General features: G+C 43.8%; 1 protein-coding gene across 5 annotated transcripts in view; it reads left to right on the forward strand.

The window, feature by feature from the left end:
• The window catches only part of zfhx3b (zinc finger homeobox 3b), a 153,948-nt gene that overhangs the window by 63,245 nt on the left and 70,868 nt on the right, over nt 1–19,835 (forward strand). For 4 of the 5 annotated variants that reach the window (XM_049593671.1, XM_049593653.1, XM_049593685.1 and 1 more), the window contains exon 4: nt 1,031–1,527. In XM_049593671.1, coding sequence (XP_049449628.1) covers nt 1,031–1,527 — 497 coding nt within the window. The remainder of the gene's footprint in view (nt 1–1,030; nt 1,528–19,835) is intronic. The other variant, XM_049593676.1, reaches the window with a different exon arrangement.

Below are 19,835 nucleotides of genomic sequence, written 5' to 3' on the forward strand. Positions count from 1 at the left end.
CTCAGGTAATGGAGAAAAGTCCAAGAGCAGGCTGCATACTGCAGCAATAAATAAAAAAGGAGCTGCTGGAATTAATTTAGTGTAAAGCCAGGCAGGGTCAAGCCTGCATGCTCAGTCTGGGCAGTGAAAGATTAAAGATCAGCAAGCAAAGGCAAAAACTCCGGCTGCTCTTACCTCATATTTTTAGTATTAATTTTTAAAGTCAGCCTTCCCAGACTGTATAGACATCAGTTCTGTGGTTGGTGTCATAGGATATGTGCTTGCTGCGTTTTTTTCCCCCTCTCATCGTTTAGACTCAGTACCAAGCAGAATTAATCTGTTGCTGTAGGTGTCCATATTGATTTAGAGGCAATCTGGAGTGAAAGAAGCAGAAGAATCCAAGCAAAGTATCCAAGCAGAGAAGTGGATTTTTTTTATGTTATTATTCAGTGAATAAGGGCGATGGATTTGATTTACAGTAATGTGTGCTTGGGAACTCTTTAGTTCTTTGGTAATGATAAAATAACTTGCTTTTTTTCTGCGGAGCTCATGGCCTCTGGAGTTGATTTACAAGACAGGCCATGAAAGTGCACCAGCCCAAACAGGGCAATGTGTGCATTCATTCTCTGGCAGTGTGAGGTTTTGGTCCTTATGGAAAAGTCCGATCTTTGTTATTTCTCAGCTCAAAGCAAGGATAGCCAGAGGTCCATAAATTCATGCATGCACATTATCCTTCATGCAATGTCGTAGCGACAGACAGTGTGGTTTTTCAAAGCTGAACAGCTTCACTTAACCTGTGGTGATGAGAGATGCACAAACTGTGGCTTCATTTGGAAAACACTATGCTCACTAACTCAAAACAATAAAATAATGATTTACATGTCCTGAGGTAAAATACTGAGAGATAAAGTGATCTTTAAAAACAGAACTCTGAGCTGTCTGAGCTTTGAATGTGTCTAACACAAGTGTATATTTGCAGCCATCTAAATACCTTTCTTTCCTCTCTTCCTCTCTTTTTTCCATCTTTCTCTGTGTTCCCCACACGTTCTAGTAGGTGGGGAGATCCCTATGGATGTGCGGCTGGGCGGTGGGCAGCTGGTGTCCGAAGAACTGATGACCCTGGGAGAAAGTCTATCACAAACCAGCGACCCCTCCCTCAAGCTGTTTCAGTGTGCTGTATGCAACCGCTTCACCACTGACAACCTGGATGTGCTTGGCATGCATATGGGAGCTGAACGCAGTCTCCCGGAGGAGGAGTGGCGCGCTGTGGTGGGCGACTCTCACCAGTGCAAGTTGTGCCACTACACCACTCAGCTCAAGGCCAACTTCCAGCTTCACTGCAAGACAGACAAGCATGTGCAAAAGTACCAGCTTGTGGCCCACATAAAAGAAGGGGGCAAAGGCAATGAATGGCGCCTGAAGTGTGTGGCCATAGGCAACCCGGTACACCTGAAGTGCAATGCCTGCGACTACTACACCAACAGCCTGGAGAAGCTGAGGATGCACACTGTCAATACCCGCCATGAGGCTAGCCTCAAACTCTACAAGGTCAGTGGTCCTCAGGCTCCTTTATCACATCTAACAATCAACTTTGTCATGACAGTGTATCACAGTTTTCATATCATTACTGAATATATACACTACATATATTATTGTACAGTTTGAGATTATATAGTACAACCATAGGAAGTAGTACATTTGTTTCATATTTGGAAGCATTTATTATCCAATTGAACTTTGATGAGTTTTACACAAATGTGCCCTTAATCCTCTCCCTCTCTTAACTTGATACTCCTCCGCATGGCACAGTAAATATTCCAGTGCTGCCCACACCACTAAACTAGTTGCTTTTCCAAGGCATGAATGATGGCTTTCTTGTGTTACTCTTGCCATCCCAGCAGTCAGACAGACGCAGGGGCCACAGTGCTGCCACAAGAAGAACATGGCAGGTGAAGCTGGTTTGGAGGCTTAGGGGTGAATCACTAGGAGACGAATGAAGAAGTGTGAGGAGACAGAGGTTTGGTGCTAATACTCCTCGGAGCGGGAAAGGCTGAATCGTTCTCGACAGCCGTATTGATTTTTGCTGGACTTGGAGCTTCACCTTCTCCTCTAATCATTCCATAATAGCCAATGGATGAACACTCTCCGAACAAATGGCCATAAATCTAACAGGCCTGATTCCACTTAGGTACCTATCCTGTGTGTCTGCGGCTTTGGCCACTCTGCGCTTAACCCAAACTGGCATAGCTGCGCACGCACGTACAACACACACAACGAAACACATACAAACAGTGACAACATGCGCTCCCTGTAAGCCTACACTACGTACACACAGACATAATCTAACATATAACATTGTAATGTGCACCGTCTCCTTGTAGATGCAGCTTTTATTTGTAATAAGTCCACTCCATTGTCAAGTGTTTGACTCTTAAAAAGTAAACAGGAAGAACTATTTAAACAGCTCTGTTGCTTGACACTTTTGTATTGGTATCTTAGTATACCATGACTTCTTTTGGAAAAGAGGCACTATAAGGCATGTGAAAAATGTGCTGCTTCAAGCATGGTGTTTTTAATCACATTAAAAACTAAGGTGAAGTGGCCCATCCACTTAAACCGCCTCAAAAAGGATGTCTTTTTGAAAATCATCCAACGTCTTGAGTGGTTCCTCAGAACCACTGGCATGATAGACATGTTTCCTGTCCATAAGTCCTTTGTGCTGAAATCACAGTAAAAGAGAGAAATCAATTTTCAGTGTTCAGTTAAAGGGGACGGTGTGATGCTCCTGCTATACAGCTGTTAGAGAGACCAGAGGACACAGGAGGTGTTGAGGTGAGAATTTGTGGTTTGCATCAGGATAAATGAGAGGACCACAGGAACATTTTTTTTTAGATGCACAGGATATTTATAGATGCATACAAATGCAAATATGCAACTTAATCTGCAAATGTGTTGAGTCAGTTGTGAGACAGCAGAAAAGCGTGGCCAGTTATCCTTGTGTTTTTTTCCAGCCCATGGTCATTCTCTCCTGGCCTTAGCTGCTGGACTTACTGGCCCACATTCCAATGACAGTTTCACATTAGACCAAAATAGACAGGCACTGCCATAATCCTCACTCTCTTCCTCACACCTTTTGGACAGAGAGACTTGCTTTGTCTCGCAGGATAGGGTGCAATTTATATTACATTATCTTTGTGCTTTCCACTTTGCTATGAGCCCGAAAGGCAAAAAAGAAACATATTTTTTCTCTCCTCTGTCTCTTTTTCTGCACAAGTTTTTAAGAGAGAAGAGACATATGTCATCATACTGCAGCTCAGGCTGTGGGGGGATTAAATATGTACAACACATCCAGGCATGATCATTTTTTATGACTTAAGCCTCTTAAGATGGCTCCATATTTCTTAAAACCAATTGATCTTCCAAGTAAGAGTGTGTGCATTTGTCCAGAAATTACCTGCTCCCTCAACCCGAGAACACTGCAGCCCTCATAAGCTCTCCTCATCCCAGACACTACTTAAAAACAGAGATGTTTTGGAGTTGACAAGAATTATTACAATATTTTATGACTTACAAATGTGATTAGCGGACAACAAATACATGGTTGTGAGGCCTCTTTGGCAGCGCAGGCTCCCCACTTGACAATGTCACAGTCTTCGTGCTGCATTCGATTTACTGTCCTGGTAGAGATACTGACAGGCAGAAACCCACAGTGGCCCACAAGCCTGTAAACCCAACTTGGTGTACTATGCAAAGACGAAAAAAGGAAAATCACCATTCATTTATTCTTCCCCAAAGAAATCCGATGCAAATGGCACCATTTTTAACCTTTTTTGGGGAGAAAATAAATCATCAAGTCAGCATAAACAGGCCGTGTGATGTGGGAGATGCTTGGGACACTTCACCCAAATCAAACTGGTTTGCATTAAACAGGCCCTTTGTGTGCACAGCTCCATATAAATTGGAGCCTGTAATTACTGGAATTAAAAAGGAAGGTTTAAACTGAGGGCTAAGCTGGATGGGATAATTTGAGAGTCTGTGGTATGCGGCCCATATTAGGGCTTTCTAAAAATATCACCCCCACCACCCCAACTATTGGAATGTTCCAAAAGACCACAGAAAGATCCTGCAAGTCATCCTGACCACATGGACCACCACACAGTGGGGGGTGATGCCGTCTTCCCCTGTGTACTGTATTCTCTGTTGAGACATACCCATTCTGAGTGCAGCGTGTCCTGCCAACACACCCCTGTGCTCCGAGGCTAACTTTCACCTTCTCTTTTTTCCCATGGACCTTAGGGTTTTTTCGTGGCTCTGATGATAGCATGATGGTCACCCATCTGCTCCTAGGATGGTCATTCCTAAACACAAACAGATGGATTGTGTTGCAGTATCCAGATAACCCAAATGTTAGTTTGTGTACTCTGTGTTTTGAGACTACGTAGCACTCCCCTGAGACTCTCTGTTCATCTTGAACAAACCCAGCTTACATTCTCATTTTACAGTTAGCTACATACATACTGTGTGAATATGATAGCCCTTATACCACCAGCAGTAGGCCTCAGGGCTTGGCTATGTGTTAGTGTGGAGGTGAGATGAGTGGAACTAATCCAGCTCCCAGGCCCTGGCTGCTCTGGCCAGACAGAAAGGGTGGGGCCTAACCAGGCCCAGCCACAGGCCTCAGCTTCCAGTCAAGGGTTGGGGGAAAGGGGAGGAGCATGGGGAGTTAGCTGGCTACCTTCCTTGTCTCGGGGGCCGGTGCAATCGGCGGTAATTGAGATTGATTGGATGTTATTTTTCCTCTTGCAAATGTAGTCCATTAGCTTGGCACATGCATAATCAGTTTAGAGCGCAGTTAGCCGAATGTAATCATGTTCCTCGGTGTCTGCTAGCACAAAATCCACTCCAGATGCCGCTTGGCCATGGAAAGAAAGGGAGAAAGTGCCGTCACTATCAGATGGGGAATCTTTAACCAAGAAAGTCCTGACACCCCTCCCTCTCTCCTGGTCCCGCTCTATTGAGCACACACATAACTATACAAACTTCTCACCTATCTCTCCCTCCGCCTTGCACGCACAGTCACATCCACTGTCTGCTCCTCACCTATGTGAACAGAGCTTTTGATTGTATGTTCTGCATTTTAACTGCACTAACATAGTGTTAAGTGGAGCCCAGCGGCTGGCCCATTAGCGAACACAATACATCTGTAACTTGGATGGAGTCTCTGCTCTTATTTTACCCTTCAGTGCAGTCCAAAAGAATCAGTGAACGCTGAGGAAAGAAAAAGTCTACACTCTGCAGAGAGCAAATAATCACAATGAAACATAATAGAGGCAAAGAGGTAGTAATGTAAATGAAGGGATTAGCGGTTACATGAAAAGGCATTAAGGTGGTTCACTGATGATCCTGAAGCACTGGCTTCTCAGACTCAGGAATGCAAATTGTGTTGACCTCTTCCCATTAATGATCATAACTACCAGGATTGACTCCAGTTCTCTTGGACTATACAATAGTCTGTCATTAGGTTACAACCACAAATAGCTGATGTTTGTATTCCAGCTCTAGAAAAAATATCAATCAAAAAGAGCTGTACAGGAGGTCAGTCCTGCTGACTTAGATATAGGCCACGTGCCCACTAGATGACAGGATCGCTGATTTTGGCATCCTAGATGAGTTGTCAGATATTCACACATACAGGGTTATTATGGAGTCTTGTTACGCCTCACTACTGTGACAGGGTCGGCACCATCATGTCGTATTCCTCTCCTGCGCTCCTAACTTTTCCATGATGTCCCAAAAATTCTAAATATTTTGTGGTGGTCTCATATTGTGAGCAGACAAATGAGCCCAAATTGTCACGCTGGCCAGCATCAAGATAAAAATTACAGCAGGTATTGTGAGATGTCCTCTGGCGAAATGATGTCTAGCGGGCGCCTGGCCTTACCCACTCACCCACTAGACATTTCTAAGAAGAGGAGGGGTAGGAGGAGGATGGAGAGACAGACAGGAGAGAGGGGATGGAGGGGTGGGGGCGACAGGAGGGTTGGAAGGATAGATACTCTGCTAATTATCATGGCTAGCCTATGATTGTTCAGTAATAGTGCTCAGTGGGAAAGGTTGCAGCAGTTCCAGGAAGAGCTGAGCTCTGATTTACTGGTACTACCGCTCTAATAAAGCGCTCGCTGCACATCCTGGGAGACAGCCCATTCTCTCCTTTCACATGCACAAGCGTGTGAATACACACACAAACGCACACACACACACACACGCAATCTTGTAATCTAAAGTGCCAGCAGATGACAACATAGGGCTCATGAAATGTATCATTTTAATTGCTCATAGAGAAGTTCTTATAATATGATTCTGTACAAGTGATTTACATGTGATAAAAGGCATCACACTAAGGAAGTATTAAAATTCTGTACAAGCCCCTGTAACACCTCCTTAGTCAATACAAGTCGTGATCCTGAACCCCAGTTACCCCCTTTGTGTCAGGGGTTGCCTGCAGGATGTTGAGCTTTAGTGTCCTATCTCAAACAGATCTCACTTACTCTGACTGGTGAGTGGAACAAGGATGGAGTGGCACACTACAAAAAAAATTGGATTGGAGAGAGGTGCTGTCAGGCAAGTAAAGGGGGCTGGTAGGTGCTGGTTAGTGTTTGGCAATGTGCAAGAATTTCACAACTTTTCTAGCTCCCACCTCTTGAGAAGGCCAGGGAGAGGGTCGGGCTTTTGACTTGTGGCACAGCTGCTGCTGCTGCTGCTGTTGCTTGTATGTGCAACTGCCCTACTGTGGGTGTTGCTGAGACTGACAAAGTGACAGTGAAAAAAAGCAAAAGACAGGGAGCAGAAAGCTGCTTACACAGGGGAGGCTGGTCTTTTCCCAGCTTTCTTTTTTTTTTCTATTTTACAATGTCTGTTCGCCACAATTGCCGGAGTTAAAAGGGCCCAGTGCATTACCAGACCAGGTCCTCCATCTTGGGTCTGTGGTGGCAATAGAGATGCATTCTCTGTGTTCCCTCGCGCTGAGCCATAGGAGGATTCGAGAAGGGATAGAGATGATGTGTTACATTGTCAGCTGGGAGTTGGAGCTCCTTGGTGATTGTGTTAATGGTTATTTGTTTTGATTAGATTTTTTTTTTTTGTTTCTGGATGTGAGCAGCAGGGCACGCTCCTGCTGAAGTGCAAGGAAGCTGCTGATCCTGTTATCTCCATCAGCAGAGAGGGTAGATTGGCTATTGGGGAAGGAAAAGAAATAGGAGGCAAGGGCATATCGGTTTTTGAGGCTGGGGTTCATTGCAAAGGAGACATAAATTCCACTTTTTGTACATTAGGTGAGTTCTGCCACAATAAGCATTGATATACGGTGCACATATATAGTGTATACCTCCCGTCCTACATCCCCCTCTTTTTACAGACAATAAAACTGTTTCTGTCAACTGTCAGCCATCCTTGACTCTATACCTCTCAGTCCACTCTGCTTCTATCTACGTTATATTGCGTCTCTCCTCGCTGTTCCTACCTTTTCTTCACTGTCTCCACAAAATTAATAAACCTAACAAACAGGGGGTGAAGGGAGCCACCAAACAGACCAGTATGGATAATGACGCAGTGGGTGGTCCAGAATGGGGATCTGCTTAAGGTTAAATATCTTTAATCCAACCATGCTGGAAAAAGTTCTCCTGAGTTATAATCCTGCATCTGTGTCCCCCGTCCCACTCTTTCTACTTACTCATCAGCCTTTCAGAAGTTCCCTACTCCTCACTTGAGAGCAAAGTACTGTTAACATTTTGTCAACGCACTGATACTCTTATTAAATCAACAGCTCTTGCTCCCAAAGATAAAAAAAAAAAAAAAAAAAAAAAAAAAAAGAAGACGTACAAAGTGTTCCAGGCTTAAATTTGTCTTTAATTTTTGTGGTTATGGCAAATGGTAAAATAAAGTTGTTCCCTTTAAAGTGATTATTGGGGATGGTGGAATTATTGAGAGGACAATTACATTTTGGAGAAAGATAATATTACAGACATATCAATTATGATCCTGTGATTTGACCACCCTGCTGTAAAGATGCCACAGAGATAGTATTCACTTTGCCTTGTCTTTGAAAACACCTTCAGGCTTAGGATTCCATATAATTAGTGGCCTCCGCAATTTCCTATGAACTCATTATGTATTTGCTAGTCAAACTGCAGTAAAATGAATTGTCATGTAGGCGGACTGTCATCACATTTACATGCACACAAATGACTCATATTACTATGAATACCCAGATTGAAGTGATTGGCCTTTCCTTGCTTTGCATTTCCCAATAACCAAGCAACATGTGTTGTTTAATGACCCAGTTAATGTCTAGAATTATGTGTGGTTGCCTACAGGCTCATATATTAGCACAGTAGCATTAATGCTAATTTGGAGATTTTCCTTGTCAACAGAACACCTCAATGTAAGTTCTGATTCTTGTAGTGTTGAGAACCAGACAAACCAAACTGGCAACAAAGGCCAACTGTTGAAACCCTTCGTGTCGCATGTGTCTGTGCCAAAACAGTCTGGACCTGCATGAGAGGAAATAGCATGCCATAGCAGCAGGTGACAGTAGTCTGTATTTGTTATTCAGAAAGGGAAACTGGAAGACTGACAGGACGAATTCAAGACGCTAGTTAGCTCAGTAACACATCAACAACACAACCTGATGTTGAAACAACAAAGGATATTTACTGTGCGCCAGCAAACAGTAACACAAACAATTATGAATTGTTTCTGCTAAATGGCTAAAAAATAATCTTACCTAGTCTAACAAGTTTGTTTCTATCTTACGCCCTCTTGACCTTAGCTGTTCTGTTCTGTTTGTCCCCTTGTGCACTGAGCTGAACTGCCAATCAGAATGATTTCCCTCACTGACGGGCTCTGCTGGCTCTGATGCAGATTCAATATGCTAAATCAGCCAAAGAACAGGTGTCAAGGGACGACTGGTGCCAACGGTGTGAAACACACCACAAAAACTAGGGTGATATATGCTCACTGATGACCCAACATTGATCATGCTTGGTGTATCAGGGCCATTAGTTGTAAGCTGAAAACTGCTGCATGTGGTTCGAACTCTAAAAGAAACTAGACTTAGCTGCTGATGTGTTTTGAATTCATGCAAACACACTGTGTGGCTATCATGACTCGAATCAAGTGTTTCACAGGTCTTTTTTGCACAGCTGGTCAATACATCTGGCGACCTATAGCCATTGCACCTGAAAGACTAACAGTGGCAATTGGCAGGTAAACACTGCTTTGATGAGGCCAGATGGAGGCTCCTGTGAATCTATGTAGCTCCTAAGCTGAAGGGATGGAGAGAGTGAGGCAGGCAGGCTTACCGGCTCTGTGCCATCAATACATCAGTGGCTAAGCCACCAGATTAATGGCCTCCGAGTGGTCAGGGCCACAAAACTACTCAGCTCTGCGGTCTGTGTTCAGTGAAGCTGTACATGAAAGCAAGGTGGGGTGAAGAGACAGATGAGGAGAGGGGAGGAGGTCTTAGGTACCAGGATGAGCACACAGGGACCTCTATTCTGTTTGGGTTTGGCCTACAGAGTAGAGTCATGGGACAGATAAATTTTACAGAATGATAGATACGTGCCCCTGGCTGTTGTTTCATTCCCCTTGCCTTGTAATGTTCCACTTGTAAGTCCTAAATGATGTTTGAGTAGCTAAACAAAAAAAATATACGCAGTATTAAGTCATTTTATATACATGTATTTGTAAGTGAGGACATTTAGTTTCTGTTGGCTATGTAGTTTGCTGGAAGGCAGCCGAATTCAAACCCATGCTTGATTTACAGTACTGCAGCCATTTAAATAGCTCCTATGTGCGCAGAGCATGTACTGCCTTTGTTTTACCTAGGTTTTTCTTTGTTTTAACAAATCTGCCCCTAAGGTCTTTCCATTTTGTGGTGCATCGATTACTGTTGGATTGCAGAACTTCAGCAATTTCTCGCCTGGATTTCATTGTTGTTTGTGATGGGTCAGAGAGGTGCTGATGCCTGCATGCATGTTCTTCTCAAAGCAGTCTATTTTGGATGGGTTATGTAGTGCAAAATGTGACGTGAACTCTGTGAAGTAGTCTGTGCAACAAAAAGTTCGCCTCACCTCTCTGACCACTCTCAAGGCTTGATTAAAGATTAACCTTCCACTGGTTTCCTGAGGACAATTTTCTGGGTAGAGTTTTTATTTGAAACAGTGGGGCGTCAGAGGCCTTTCCGAGCCATCTCTCTTTCTAAACTTCATGGCACTGGTTGTCCATCCATGTTTTGCCTAATTGCTGTGTGCTGCAGTCCAGGGTTAGAACTGGGAACTGTAAATCTATCAGTGTTATGCAGACAATGTTTTCTCCAGATGTAGAAGAAAAGATTTCATCCTTTTGTAATTAAGCGGTGCAGCCCAGGGTGTCATGCGGTTTTTATTGGGGGCCCTGGAACAGATCATTTTGCACCTTGTTTTCTCATCATGCCTGTTATTCTTCAATACAAAAGATGGATAAAATGGAAAGATGAAAATGAAAAAAAGGTAGCAGAGAATAGAATCTCTTGTTTAAATCGTAATATGGAAATTACTAGGTAGTGATGTAAGAGGTAGCGATGGGGAGCGCAGGGTGGAGGCACAAAGGGGACAAAGGCATAGTCATGGAACTAAGGCAATTACATAGTTCCCCAGATGAGGAATATCAGAAAAAACGCACGTCTTTTTTAACCCCAGGAATGTTCCCAAATGTTATCTTTCCCACGGGTGCCGTCTTCTACACCTGTGTTCTACTTTAAGCGAGAGGGGGAGCGAGTTGGGGAAAGTGATAGTGAGTGAAAGAGGGAGAGACAGCTTTAAGAGTTGGGGACGAGAATGCTCTTCAGTTTCTCAAGGGCACCGATACTTTATGGCCTTCACATTCCTGCATGACAAACTGATGCCCAGAATAGACAGAGTGGCACTGGGGGGGGAAGAAAAAGAGTTTAACTACCATGCCTTAAAGCCCCACCCCAACATATCATCTCCGTTCCTTGCTCACCTTCACCTCACCCTGCTTCGTTTATGTGGCGAACCTCAGGGTCACGCCGTCTGACGCTCTTCTTTTACTAGCCAGAGCTGGCGAAAGTGAGGGACTGAAGTGCAGGCTTTTGTTTAGTGTAAGCAGCTCCACACATTTGTGTTTTATAAAGTCCTTTTCAATCTCATGTTGATTTACAGAGGCCTCTTTCCTCTGAGATCTCTTCAGAGGAGCAGACAGCAGAGGAAGTCTCCACAGCCACTGAACTCCCAGGCTCACTCCCAGATCATATACTATCATCCCTCACTGCCTTCCTTGCCAGCACCACAAACTCTTTTTTTTTTTTTAATAATGTCACCACATTCAATCAACACTAGCCCTAAAATTAAGGACTGCTGAATAATTCAAACTTGGATCCTTCCTTCAGATGGCCTTTCTCTGTCACTAGATAGGAATTTCCTTAATTTATGCTTGTTAGGTTGGAATAGTCATGTTGAAATAATTTGAACCATAAGGGCTGTCTGTGCAGCTACTGTTTAAATGAGAACTCTGGGAGCTGTTAAAGTTTGAACATGAAATTGTGAGATCTGGAATGCAAATTATTATTCAAATGATCAATGTATTAATTTGCATGCTGAGAGGCGTGAGGGAGAGAAAGAGCATCTTAATAAGTTCTGTAAAGCAAAGTATTTTATTATTTGTTGATGTTTCAGGAGTGAGGGCGTATTAATTTTGCAGTTATGAGTCCCAGTGTGACCTAAATCTCTCTCTCTTTCTTTCTCACTCGCACGCACACACACATATCTGTCACACACACACACACACAACATTATCATCATCATCATCATCATCATCATCATCATCATCACGTACACACACAAAAATGCTTTTGTTCTCACCAATGTTTGGCCACACCTTCCTGTTTCTCAGCAAGTATCATTTCACAGACGGCTTACAGACATGAAGAGACAACAACAGCTTTGGCGATCCAAACCGCCATATCAGACTTTTTATTTTTTATTTTTTTTAAACAGGGACAGCACAGCCTTCTAATACAGATAGTTTCATCTCCGAGGTTTTTCTTTGCAATCAGCTCCTTTTGAGTTTCCAGGGAGATGAAATGTCAAAATGTCTGGATTTATGGGATATTAAATAGACTTAAACCATAGACTTAAGCCTTAAGCAGTTGAAACTGGTTGAGTGAGGCGCCAAATAAAGGCAAACCCCGCAGAACATGAAATTACTCGAAGAAAAATCTGAGATTTCAGGACCTGCTGTTTGTATTCCGATTTCCCACCATCTTCCCTTACACATCAAATGGAGCTTATCATTCAATTTTCCTACATGTAAAACTTTTCCTCCCTTTTCCTAAGCTCAGTTTCTCCGACTGGTAGTGTGATAAGGACAGAACAATTTGGTGATAGGTCTTTAGGTGTTTGGGATTATCTGTGATTTTAAGGGATTTTTTTATTCTTTGAGTGGTCGTATTAGATCTGGAGCAAGTTTGTGATGGAGCAGCCTGAAAACTAGGCGAGCATAAAGTAGAGGAAAAACATATGTGTTGTGAATTTCATTCTAATAACTTATCATTGACGGATTGGGTGTCTTATAGCGGAATACTAACCGTGAGCGGCGCATGTAGTTAAGAGAGATCAGTCCTTACATCTGGAATGGAGGTTAGGGCTTTTTAGATGAGAGATCCAGCACTGGAGTATTCCCAGTATTCAACTTAACTTTTAAATCATTAAAAATGATGAAGCCATCTCCACAAAGTCAGGGGTTTATATACGAAAATCAAACACCATCTGCCATCTCTGATCAGAAGCAACAGCCATCAGGCCAGGGTTACCAAGGCAGAACAGGAAAAGCCATTAACTGCCAATCACTGCATCGATCGACAAGCCAGTCCACCACTACCATCCCCTCTCTACCCCCGCCCGCCCCTGCCCACAGACACACGCATACAGTTCATCAGCTTTTACTGTACTGTTTACACACATGCACAGACGCATACACGTGCACACAGCCTTGCATAGACCACTATCTGTGTGTGCACCCGCGCTACGTGATGGGTAACATTTGGTCGAGTTTGTCTCTTTCCCGCTTGAACTGCGTTATCTTTTAAATTATCTGGAGTCTAGATTGCAGGATCAACATTCTGTTCGGTTTAGATAAAGGTTGTCTGACTTCTTTTTTTTTTTTATATTGGCTCAGTAAACCCAATGTGTTACTTGAAGGACAGTCGAGATGCCGTTAAAAAGATATTTCCTTCTGAGCATAGGTTTGTAATCTCCTCATTACCGAAATGCATCTCAGTAAAGTCCATTGCCCTGTCAAAATGAGAGTAGACACTCCATTCTGCTCGGTCTCTCTCCACATTTTTGGAGTCAACCCTCAGATAAAAAGGGAACTAATAGAGTCAGTGAAGGGCAAAAAGGAAAAAAAAAACAAGATTGATTTTTTTCTCCTCCATTTTCAATGGTGTCGCTAGAACTGAGGGTCATTAGAAGAATATTTACCTACTTCCCAATTTAATAGAGATGCTGTATATCAGAGTGATCTGGATCAGAGGTCAGGGCAGGGGGGAGCAATTAAAGTGTATGGATCCAGAAGCTCCGGGCTTGTCCCATTGTGTGTGCTGTGGGCAGAAACAAGATAGGTGAGCTAAAAGGGAGGCAGAGCCAATATGTATTGAACATGGCCGTATTAATTAATCGAGCGTTGTTACTGATGAACTAGTGATGCATTAGTCAGGGTCACGAATGCATACGTGTGTCTATGCACACCACACACAGGCTGGTATTGATGGTTTTGTTGATTGTGTACATGCAGCACACTCATAGCTCGGCTATTATACATCATTTCATACAAGTTAAACCAGTGACCAGTAATACATACAGTCATACTAATTGTGCTGTCTTTTCTGTTACTTGCTTTGGTTAGGTCAGCCTTCTCTGGGGCCACACAATAACCAGAGACAGAACAGATATGATGGATGTGGCCTGGGGCCTATGTGCTCGCTCTGCATCTGCGGTGGCCTCATCCACACATCAGCCATGAGGAGAGGGAGGGAACGTAGTAGGGAGGGAGGGAAGGAGGGCAGAGATACAAACCAGACCAGCAATTTTCCTCGTTCCGCTCATAAATATTTGTGTGGCTGATTTATAAACAGTGGAGCAAGAGAAGAGATCAAAGTGAACTGTAACGCTTATATAAAACTGGGGCTTTTTCACGACACTGCCCTACACACCATGCCCGTGCCTATTAAAGACAAAGCTATATATCAGGAGGCATATTGGCAAGAGTACTGAATGGCCACTCGCACTTTAGAGCTCAGTCTTCCCCCAGTTGTGAGTCAAGTTCTTACAGCACAACCTTCCAAGGCTCTCAAACACTAGTTAAAGGCCATCAATATGTGTTATAGCAAAAACTCAACCTGCTCTCGGCCTGTGTAAACTCCCCCGAGGTCAGTGGCTTCTTAGGGTTGGGTTTTAAATGGCTCCAGTAATGCCAGACAGCCATATTAAAACATAGCAATGCAGTGAAGAGTCACCGCGTCCTGGTAGTGGTATAGAGTCATGTTCGTCACAGTAGTTGACAGCTGCACATGCTGATTCAGGCAACCAGCTGGTCAGACGCAACACAAAGGCCAAGCCTCCTGTAAGGCAGAGAGGAGGGATCAGGGTGGGCTGAAACAGTGTGTGTACACTGTATCTATGTGTGTGTTTGTCGGAGCAGAGTACTGGCCTCATGTGTCCAAACACTGACAGAGACAGACACAGACATTCACAGCTATAGCACTCTAGGGCTGTTAGGAGCAGAGCAGACATTCCACACCTAGAAGCAGTGTTTATCCCCCCACCAGTCATACACACGCACACATCTTCCATCCAACCCCAGCCCATCACCCCTACCATTCAGTCCCAGCCTGGGTCAGATGCGGGGGAGCAAGAGGTGCTCTCCTCTGCCACTGGTCCTCTCCCTGATTAAGAACAGTTATAGCTGGCAGATGCAGAGAAGCGCCTTGACGATAGCTGTTGTGTGACCTCAGTGGGAGGGAGAACAGCATGGGTAATGGGAGAGAAGAGAGGGTCTATTTCAATGGAGATTCCCCCCCTTTGTCCACCAGCGGGACAGGGTGTGCTCAGTGTGGTGAGGCCTGGGAGAGCTGCTGCTAAACAGCCTGTCTCTCTGTCAGTCTGTCTGCACGTGAGTGCCCAGAGACATCTGGTTCTCTAGCTGTGGGAACATGGTGGCATTATGTTTTTTTCAGGTACCTAGCACTTACATAACATGCAAGTGCAGGTTTTTGTAAGACCGTGTGGTGAATTTTTATAATTGGCCCTCCTCTTGGTAATTTCAGAAAGATTTTACTGTACATTTTGCACATCTATACAGTCATTGGGGAGGAGAATACACATCTGTTTCTACAGCCTCCCTCATTTGGATGAGGGTATGCTGCTGTCTCAAAGCACCCCTTGTCTTATATGTTGCTGTTCTACCTAAAATCCGTTGTATATTTTGCATGTGAGTTTGATCAGGTAGGCAGGCATTGTAGGAGAGTTTGAGAGAGAGTAGACTGCAGATTGTCTTACCCCTGGTGTGTCTGAGTTTCTGTGCGGGGAGTTCAAAGTCCTGCTGAACATCAGAGGGCTGATGCTGAGTGAGGCTGACTAGCTGCAGCCTGTGGTCTGGGAAGGGTTACTGAATTATTACTGATGGTTTCAGGGGTAACTGTCCGACCACAGGACTGGGGAATATTAATCATTTATTTGATTGTCCGCATGTGCTGATTAATCAATTTGAGTAGGATCTGCAGGATTAACTACCCTATTATTCCCCTGTAAGAACAGATAAGAGATAAGACTTTAAAATATCATATTCCATTTATCATTTATTTTTAGGTCCCTGCTGATGAGGGTGAAATAAAAACTGAGGTGAGATTAGGCAGAATAGCAACATGGGGAAAGCGTTGGGGGAGGAGGATAAGAGAAGGAGGGATGAGGAGAGAGGAAAAAAAATCTCTTAACTGCAGATTTTAGTACTTTAGAAGATGGGGGAAAAGATACAGCTTTGTATTTCTTCAAACATGGCACAGAAACCAAGTTGTGCAGCTGGGAGTGAGAGAGCGGAGAGAAAAGAGGGGCGGAGAGACAAGAGGAACGGGAAGTTGATGGGAAAGTGATAGCTGTCTCCACCTGGAGTATAGCCTGAGCTGTGTGTTAGGAGGAAAGGCAAAGCAAGGGGAAGGAGGGAGCTGCTGCATTTCGCTCCTAACTGTACCCTGGTTTAGGTAAGTTTGGCTCTCATACCAAGTATAGCTAGCTAAACTGATCCAACAATGGCACAATTCCTGTTTACCCCACTCACTATCTATTCAGTCTATAAATTCTCAATCTGCCAGCTGTTTAATGTGCTATGTCATGTGGTAATGCCTTTGATTCCAACATGCCTCCGTTTGTAAATACAAGAGGCACTCAAAAGGCTGTGGTTTCTTTACAAGCATGGCGCCCCCGGCGCTTTGGTTGGGAATGCATTGAGAGGGAGAAGGATTGAAAGAGTAAGGGAGGGAGTGAGAGGTGGTTAGAAACTGTATACACTTCCCGTTGCTCTTCTGCCAACCCCTCTCCCTGCTGCCTCTGGTTGCGCAGGCAGGCAGTGAGTGAGAAATGTGAGAGGGAGGAGTATATCCTCTCTCCTGGCTGAACACAGCACCGTAATTATGCACTTTTCAGCAGGTTTTACCTTTAACACTTTCCTCCCGGGTTTGAGATTAGTGCTCACCATGCTTGATTTACTGCACAATTACTGAACAAGAGCTCTATCTAATCAATAAACAGGAAGGGGAAAAGTGGTAGGCTTTGAAGTATAGTTTGAGATTTTTTGCACGATTGAGCAGTGTATATGGTGTAGCCAGTAAGGGCAGCTTGGCTGCAATGCCAGCCTGTGAAATATCTATTATATCAGGCACGCCTCTTTGCTTTACCAGCTCTCTAAGCCTCTTTACTGTGCTGAACTACTGGAGTGGAAAATGACATCTTTTTTTCTGACCACTGCTTAACACAGAGGTCAGCAACAAATTGTCTAATAAGGACATTCCCCCAAAACATTAGATTAAAATCACAAGTTGTCCAATAAAAGTGGGGCTTAATGTGATCTTATAACTTACTTGCACAAGTTACATGAGAGGGGATATAAAGCACTCTTGTGTGGTAGCTTGCTATGCCCTGTATTAAATGTCCCCAAATGGGCAGCCAGCACAATGACCTCCACGATGACACTTGCTAATGGCATGAGCAGTTATTTTAGGAAGCTCCAATGACCGGCCATCACAAGTCTTTCTGGGGCTTTGTAAAGCTTTTTGCCAGCATGAGCAAAGCAATAGGCCTCTTCCAATTAGTCTGGTCTGTGTTTGATTTTTAGTGATGACAACTATATCTCAGCTGCAATTATGCTGCACTGGGAATGATGAGGGTTTAGGTTATTGATCCTCAATTGATCACCCTGATCAATGAGCACTTTTGTTTCCTTTTTTTTATGGAATGTGGAGTTATGTCTTTTTCTTTAGCTAATGAGCGAGCCCAACAGAATGACCCTGTAAAAAAATCTGTGTTAGCGAGGCACATGTGTATTAGTGATAGAGTTGGTTATGCTCGTGGGAGGGAGGGAGGGAGGGGGCACCGTACAGGGAGCATACTTCAAAAGTGCACTATCTCCCTGTGGGCATAGGTCAAAGGCTACAATGGGTGTTATGAAGAAAAAACAAAACAGAAAAGGTTCTTATAAGGTGAGCCATCAGCTCTGTCTTTCTACATTTTAATACCTGCAGATTTCAAAATAGTAATCGCTTGAAGACTTCTTTTTGAAGAATGAACAGGAGGGATGTGTGTAGTGGGTTTTTTTATGGTGCAAAGACCTTGACACTCCAAGTAGTCCGCATTATGGAAGCAACAGTATTTTTCATTACATTTAAAATGTTAACTTTTTATCTCTAGTTTGTAACACCAAAAGTGCAATGTCAGGGTTACTGTAGAGTTGACAGGTGAAACTGGTGGGTGTTTGGTGTATGAATTGCTTGAAGAACCCTCCACAGCAGGTTCACTCCAACAAGGCACTTCATGTTCCATGCAAATAAGCCCACATATAGATCCACTCTGTATATTCACCTCCACTCAACCCCACTCATTAATTTTCATTTTAAGAAGAGGACCTCTCAAAGGCCATGTTGCTCCTTTTGTCGGCGCAATGCTTCTAATAAAGATAGCAGTGTAAGACTGGGTTAAATATTGACACTGGCTGAGCACATCATCACTGTTCTTAATTAGCTGGTGTCTCTAGAAAGCTTGTGCGAGGGCAGTGCATGAACAACTAAACATTTCCCCTTATGAGATCTCAAACCCCCTCTCCCCAAAACACATTTCTATGAATTTTACATTAAAAAAAAGGATACAGGATATTCAGAAAACATACAGTGTTACAGCTATGACAGCCTTATTGCGTAGCCTGAAGCAGCAACCAATTATGTGGTAATGAAATATTTACACTACCAAACTGAGAACGCCAGGGGTGAAAGCTAGATAATACAAGCCAGAGGAGACTGTATTCTGTGTCTCCTCTCTGCCGTTACGTCAGCGAAAAGGTGGAACAGGAGATCAGCTAATGACAATAGGCTTAGAAGCAAGAGCGTGGGCAGTCCTGCAGTTCAGTAACCATGGCTTTGGGTCACCCCTACTGCTGTGGGCACTTTTAAGGGCTTTTTGGGGGGTTACAGTAGCACGCCAGGTGGGAAGGGGACACGTATTAGTAACACTGACTCTCCAGAAGGCCACGTCAGACATGTAAAGTTTTACCTCCGGAGTCCTTTTGACTTCTTATGGCTACTCCCTCACAATAATATGGCAATGAATCTGCATTCACGGCAGAGTGTGATGTTTGTTCTCGAGGACTAATTGTGTTTGGGTAATGTTCCTGCTCTGAATTTAATTCTCACTGACTGCATTAATCATTACAAGTGGTGTTTGCCTGTATCTTAATCCAGCACCCTCCTGTCCCTCGACTCACCGTCTCCCGCACTCTTATAGGGCTCTTTCACCTCCACCCTCTCCAAACTCTTCTTTCATCCTTTGCCTCCATCTAACAAGCTTTTTGCTGCCTACATTTGCGGCAACTCCACAAGGCCATGCTGCCATTGTCAGGCTGGCAAGTGACAAATGAGAGGCAGTGAGGTGTTGGAGACTCTTGTCAGCTGTGTGGGTGCAGGGCTGCCTCTGCCTTTAGCCTACTAACACACCAGTGACCTACAGTACAGCTGAGACCAGATCTAGGTAGTCAGTTATCTTGTTCTTATCTGGTATGCACACACACTTCCATTAAAAGCCCTATATAGCTCTGTTCAGACATCCAGTGTGGTGCCTTTCATACATTCCTGAGATTTTCCTCTAAATCTCATGGAAGTTATAGATGTACAAGATGATTCTGTTTGATTGATAGCTTAACAGGCATGGGTGGGTAGTAACACATCGCATGTAATGTAAAACAGTAAAAAAAATTTAAGGAGCAAGTACTTTGTATGTTCCTTTTTTAAGCTATACTTCTACTCTTTACTCATGTACATTTTTGAGCCAGTAATCTTCTCTTTACTTCACTGCGTTTGCCATTTATACCTTTGTTACAGCTATACCCCTTTTCCACCAAAATTAGCACCTGAACCAGGTTTTTTAAACTCTGCAGCAGATGAGCATGCCCTTCCGTGTGTGTGGCGGGAGTTTTGGTGTGTCACATTCAACATCGCAGACCAGCCAGACAGTTTAGTAAACGGTAGAAAGCAGCATGGAGGC

This window comes from Epinephelus fuscoguttatus, linkage group LG2, assembly GCF_011397635.1.
Source record: "Epinephelus fuscoguttatus linkage group LG2, E.fuscoguttatus.final_Chr_v1".
Classification (NCBI taxonomy): Eukaryota; Metazoa; Chordata; class Actinopteri; order Perciformes; family Serranidae; genus Epinephelus; species Epinephelus fuscoguttatus.